Raw genomic sequence first — 6,000 nt, 5'->3', positions numbered from 1 at the left:
GTTTTAATTGAACCAAACATGACAAGTGTAAACACAACCTTATTCTGATTGTGAAATGGTACATTTGGTTTATTACCAAATACCAATACAACTAAAATTAAACTAACAAAAACAAAAGCAAAATAAAAAAAACTCATAGGTCCAGTGACATAAAATAAAAAATAAAAAAGAGCACTTTTCACCTTTAAATCAAATAAAATACATTTCATTTGTTACACCACTCAACATGAAGCAAACTCTTCAAGATCGGGCAAAACCAAAACAACTAAAAAAAAGATGCTAAAACCAATACCTGACCTAGGTGAAAAGTAAAGAAAATACATTTCAGTGGACCCTGATTTCCTGGCTATACCAAACACGAGAGAAAATTATTTACAGTTTGAAGCAAAAAGGCGCCCAATCCCTGCTGCCTCTGTGATGAAGGAACATGAAAACATTTACAGTATTTACAGTCAAATCAAAGAGCGAATTCAAAATCAATAGATTGACTGATAAAAAGAAAAGAACTTGAACTATGGCAGCTCAACACTCTCCTACTCTTGAGAGTCCATGGAGTGTTTCAAAGGGCGCCGGTCCTAAGGTGAAAAACTATTTTGGGGTGAACTAACCCTTTAAGTTAAGGAAACGGCTTCTTTTCGGTGTAATGCCTCACGGGACTGTTAAGTTTCCTGTAGATCTGAAACTCTTTCCTCGGGGAAGAAGGTGAAAGGCTTCTCTTCGCTGTGAATTCTCATGTGTATCTCAAAGTTGGCTTTGTCTGAGCAAGTTTTTCCACAGTGATGGCACATCAAAGGCTTCTCTCCAGTGTGAATTGCTACATGATTCTTATATTGTTTCCTGTCCGTGAAACTCATTCCACACTCATGACATATAAAACTGTTCTCTCTTAAGTGAATCCTCATGTGGGCCTTGAGGTTTCCATTTTGAGTGAAACTCTTTCCACACTGTGGGCAAGTAAAAAGTTTCTCTCCTGAGTGAATTTTCATGTGGACGTTAAGGTTTCCTTGTTGATCAAAACTCTTTCCACACTGAGGGCATATGAACGGCTTTTCTCCAGTGTGGATTCTCATGTGGACTTCAAGGTTTCCTTTTCTAGTAAACCTCTTTCCGCATTGTTTGCAGGTGAAATGGCCCTCTCCAGTGTGAATCCTCATGTGGACTTTGAGGTCTCCTTGTTGATAGAAACTCTTTCCGCACTGAGGGCATATGAACGGCTTCTCTCCTGTGACAATTCCCACACTGACATCAAGTGTAAGACTGTGTGTAAAACTCTTTCCACACTGAGGGCAGGTGTAAGGCTGCTCTCCAGTATGAATTCTCATGTGGCCTTTAAGGCTTCCTTTCCGAATGAAACTCTTTCCACACTCTTGGCATGTGTAAGGCTTCTCTCCGGTGTGAATTCTAAAGTGCCTTTCAAGGATTCCTTTTTGAGTGAATCGTATTCCACATTGAGGGCATGTGTAAGGTTTCTCTCCGGTGTGAACTCTCATGTGGTCTTTAAGGGTTCCCTTTTTAATGAAACTCTTTCCACATTGTTGGCAGGTGTAAGGCTTTTCTCCAGTGTGAATTCTATTATGAACTTCAAGGTTTCTTTTGCCTGTTAAACTCTTTCCACATTGTTGGCAGGTGAAATACCTTATAGCTCCTGTCTTTTGAGCTCTTTTTCGTGAATAAGTCTTCTTAGTCTGTGAGCAACTTAAGTTTTCTCTAGTTAAACCATGATGTTTCTCATACTGATCTTGGTCTTCCATTTCATTCAGTTCTTCACTCTCCTCTTTATGCATCAATTCTAAAGCAAAAAGAGACAAATTCAAGTTAAGCCCATTTTAATGCCATAAAGCAGCAGTTCTCAATTCCAGACCTCACGCCCCCCAGCTCTGCATATTGTGCATGTGTCTTTGTTAACACACCAGATTCAGATAATCAGCTCGTTAGAAGTGAGCTCCTTGAGTGAACTGTGTTCCCATTGACAATGGTCCCTACACAGTGTTCATTGCTCCCTACTCCCTGAGCAGGGGAAATCTTTTGAAGTTTACCTCACTTCGGAACATTCATTCATGGATTTGCACTGTGCAACATCTTACACATGGACAAGTGTGACATCATATACCTCTGTAACGTCTCACACACTTCAATACACTTGGAATGGAACATATAGGTTCGCTTTGAACTGGAATCATGGCGGAATATCTTGTGATATCCTCTTCGCAGGGCACTTACATTCGAATAGAACAAACGTCTGAAGTGATAAGAGAAATATACAAAATGTGCAGAGCAGTGGGGGCGCGAGGAATGGAATTGAGAACCACTGTCATAAAGCAACAGACATCAATACATTTAAAGCATCAAAAACCAACAACATGTATGCTAGATACCACCAACTAAGCTACTGAAAGAGATGTTGTCTGTAATGTCCCAAATACTTTTCAAGCTGGAAGTTATGAAACCTCTTATTTGCCTTTTACATCTTAAATATTAGAAAAGTATTGTCCTCTGAACAGTGTCAGTCAGTATTTAAGCCCTATTTTAGTACAGAGATTTAAATTGCAAATTTAAAAATACAGCCAATGGAAACTGTGCTTATTAAAAGGTACAAATTACCTCTTTCTTTTTTTTTTTACACATATAATCTTGGTAATTTTTTCGGGTGCTATTAGATCTTATGACAACACAGACCAAAACATTATTTCGGATAACTTATTTTGAATTACTTTTGGTATTTGTGGACAAGAAATTAGTTAATTTCTGGACATATAATTATGACTGCTTCTACATGAAAGAAACATCTCATCACTGTCACAGCAATGTTTTCAATCACTAAGATTTAAATTGCAAATTTAAAAATACAGCCAATGGAAAGCATCAATTTCGCAAAAATTTCCATGTCACAGCAATGTTTTCACGCTCTCATAAGGTGGTTTAACAGGCAATTTAAAAAAGTATTTTTGTATCAGTATTTTTGCATTTATAGGTCACATGGCATACGTAAAAGTCACATGATCATTCTTTAATGTACTATAACCTTCAAGAAACACCTCATATGTGGCTGCTTTGTACAAATCTGTAATGGAAACACAGCTACACACAAGAATGGAGTGCCACAGGGCTCAGTATTAGGTCCTCTGCTTTTTATGCTTGTAAATGTATATTAGACAGTGGGTCTAATTTGCCAAGCAAGAGTATGCACAAATTTGTGTGAAATCAGCATATGAACGTTTTCACAAAAAACTACTACTATACGTCCCATGCTCTGAATTTGTGCTCTGCATTTATCCAAGTGCACACACACACAGCAGTAAGTAGTGAACACACCCGGAGCAGTGGGCAGACATTTTTGCTGCGGCACCGGGGAGCAGTTTGGCTGTTTTATGCAAATTACTAACCAAATACATCATATTCATTAACATTAGAAAGAAGTTAACAAATTTGTGTCTGTGTGTGCATGTGCTGTGAATTACGCAGACATTTTTCATTAAAGTTCTGCTGTGCATACAAATATGAAATACCTCACACAATTGTCAGTGACTGAGACCCAACATCATTAGATGTTGACGATAATACTCAATTTGAAATTTTTCACAACCAGAAAAACCTCAGAGATGGATGTAGTGTTACAATGTTTAGTACAATTAAGAACCTGACTGTTGTGTTGACCGCAACAGGTTCTTTGATAATGATCTTTTCACATTCGTGGAATGAAATATTTCCCCTTAGAAATGTTGCTGGATCAACAGATGAGCTCTAGCTAGCTTAATAGACAAACTGAGCCTTTAAAATATAAATTAAGTGCTCAAGCATACACTAGTATTTGAGTCGGCGTCAGCTGCAAAGATGAAGCATAGTGCAGTGGTTTTCAACTCTAGCCCTGCAGAGTTTAGCTCCAGCATTGATCAAACACACCTGCCAGTAACTTTCTAGAAATCCTGAGGACCTTGATTAGCTTGTTCAGGTGTGTTTGATTAGGGTTGGAGCTAAACCTCAAGGGCCAGAGTTGAGAATGTTACAAGTGTTTTTTTTTTTTTTTACACAATTCAATGGTATCAAAAATTTTAAACCTTATTAAAAGCAAAAATAACTGTATTGTGATAAAAAACCATAATTGTGAAATAAAATTATATCATGATTTAAGATTTTGTTCATATCAGTCACCCCTTTGAGTTTATTAAAAGATGACTCTATAAATGCAGTATTTAAATCAGAGCACTAAAATGAGGTCTTTTACTTCTAAATAATGAGTTTTGATGTAGAAATCCTACTGAAATTAACATTAACACATGCAAAATGATGCATGGCACCTTAATAAATGAAGCTGAAAACAAGTAGAGAAAGCTGCAGGAGGGCAGACAATGTACAAAAACACCTGTTAAGAGCAAAATAATTCAGCTTTGAGAATGAAAACCAACCTGTGTGTGTCTCAGTCTCTTCATGTTTGACTCTGAATGTGTCTTCAATCTTCACGTCTTCTCTCTCCTCTTTAAAAAACTCCATCTTTATAACAGTGTGTGTCTCAGTCTCTTCAGCAGGAGCTTCTCTGTGTTTAAGATCAGAATAATTAACAGATAATAAACCCAATCTAAATCTCTGGGTGTGTCTCAATCAGCTCCCTAGTTCAGTAGTCAGCACACTAGTAAGGGAGTTAGCCAGAGTGAGAGTTAATGCACTTAAATCACCTCATTAGACCAAAGAACAAACTACCACCTAATAATAATAATGAACAATTCATTAAATTAGACTCTTATGTAGTTTTGAGTAATACTAGGTATTTAATGATTAATATATTACATTTAACACATTACACTTTCATAAAAACCTATTGATTTACACTGTTCAGCGTGCGGCGATTCGAATCACTGAATCATTTGATTTGACTCGGAGGTTCAGAGAGCTCCGTTTCTCCGTCACTACTCGCCAGGGAGCGAATTCACGACACAGGGAGCGAAATGAGACGCACTTTCTCTGTCACGAACGTGTTGATGCGCTTTATTCACACAAAATAACGCTCTTTGATGTTAGACACAATATTGCAACGTTGCACTGAATAATAATGAGTTAACTTTACATCGCTTGTAAAAGCCTATACATAGGCTGAATGCGTTGCATCGATGGAAACACTTTAAATGATTAAACACACGAGCCTTTCTTCAGCCGAATCACAACAGACGCACGAGCGCGGCGCAGCAGTATGACGCCACGCTACCAGATCACAATAGAAGTCCTGTTCACACGCTGCTGCGTCTACTATCCGAAGAAACGCATAAATATTTACAGAAACCACATACAGTATGGTGTTTCACATCTAACACGCGAGATTCTGTGTCAAAGTCAAAATTGGCATAAAGCTGTGTTAAATAAGAGCAGAATATCATGAATGTACAACACAACTCAGATCCAGCTGCTGTAAGGAAAGAGACATTTAGTCTATTTATACCAAATGAAAACAGAATATATTTGTTTATAACAATTAAAAAGTATATATATTATGCAGGAAGATCGCAAGATGCGTCGCTCTGCTTCTGTTTCGCCGCGTGTGAATGATGGATGTCAGTCTAAACCTATTCCTGTGAAGAGACGACGAAGAAAAGAAAGGCTCAAGATGAAGCGTCTGCATCGCTTTCAGGTAGACTTCTGTTTGCAAAATGTAAATGATCTGTAGCAGCAGATAAACAGATGCAAACATTTAAAGTTTTTACATTTCCTAAAGATTAAACTTGTGTTCACATATTTACATCAAGTACTGACAGCCATGCATAATACCTAAAAAAGTCATTAAGTAATTTTTGCTTCCTTATAGCTATTTTATTAAAGTATCTGACATTATTTTTTTTTAATTATTTGCACTCTCATGAAAATGGTTTTAATCAAAGCTAAAATACAGGTACTTTTGACAACACTACGGCACACATACAGATACCAGAAAAGACAAGCAGTTAAAAGAGAATTATTTATTCAATAAGTGAAGGCAGCTTCATATCACAGCAGATGTCTTGGGCTTATAGTGAC

The 6,000-nt window shown here is 37.3% G+C and overlaps 1 protein-coding gene across 2 annotated transcripts; it reads right to left on the bottom strand.

Annotated features, from left to right (window-relative positions):
- Positions 1-209: 209 nt before the first annotated feature.
- Positions 210-5,210, bottom strand: LOC109052648 (gastrula zinc finger protein XlCGF57.1-like). 2 transcript variants are annotated; one of them, XM_042745118.1, is made up of 3 exons: positions 4,823-5,210; positions 4,404-4,531; positions 210-1,789 (listed from the first exon to the last, which is right to left on the bottom strand). In XM_042745118.1, exons 2-3 carry the CDS (start codon positions 4,486-4,488, stop codon positions 660-662), a joined length of 1,215 nt encoding a protein of 404 aa, XP_042601052.1. In that variant the 5' UTR covers positions 4,489-4,531; positions 4,823-5,210; the 3' UTR covers positions 210-659. The 2 variants fall into 2 exon arrangements, with proteins under 2 accessions (XP_042601052.1, XP_042601047.1); XM_042745113.1 differs by lacking the exon at positions 4,823-5,210 and having other exon boundaries at positions 4,404-4,816.
- Positions 5,211-6,000: the final 790 nt, after the last annotated feature.

This window comes from Cyprinus carpio, chromosome A4, assembly GCF_018340385.1.
Source record: "Cyprinus carpio isolate SPL01 chromosome A4, ASM1834038v1, whole genome shotgun sequence".
NCBI lineage: Eukaryota > Metazoa > Chordata > Actinopteri > Cypriniformes > Cyprinidae > Cyprinus > Cyprinus carpio.
Note: the sequence above shows the minus strand (reverse complement) of the source record. Positions and strands in the feature narration are given on the sequence as shown.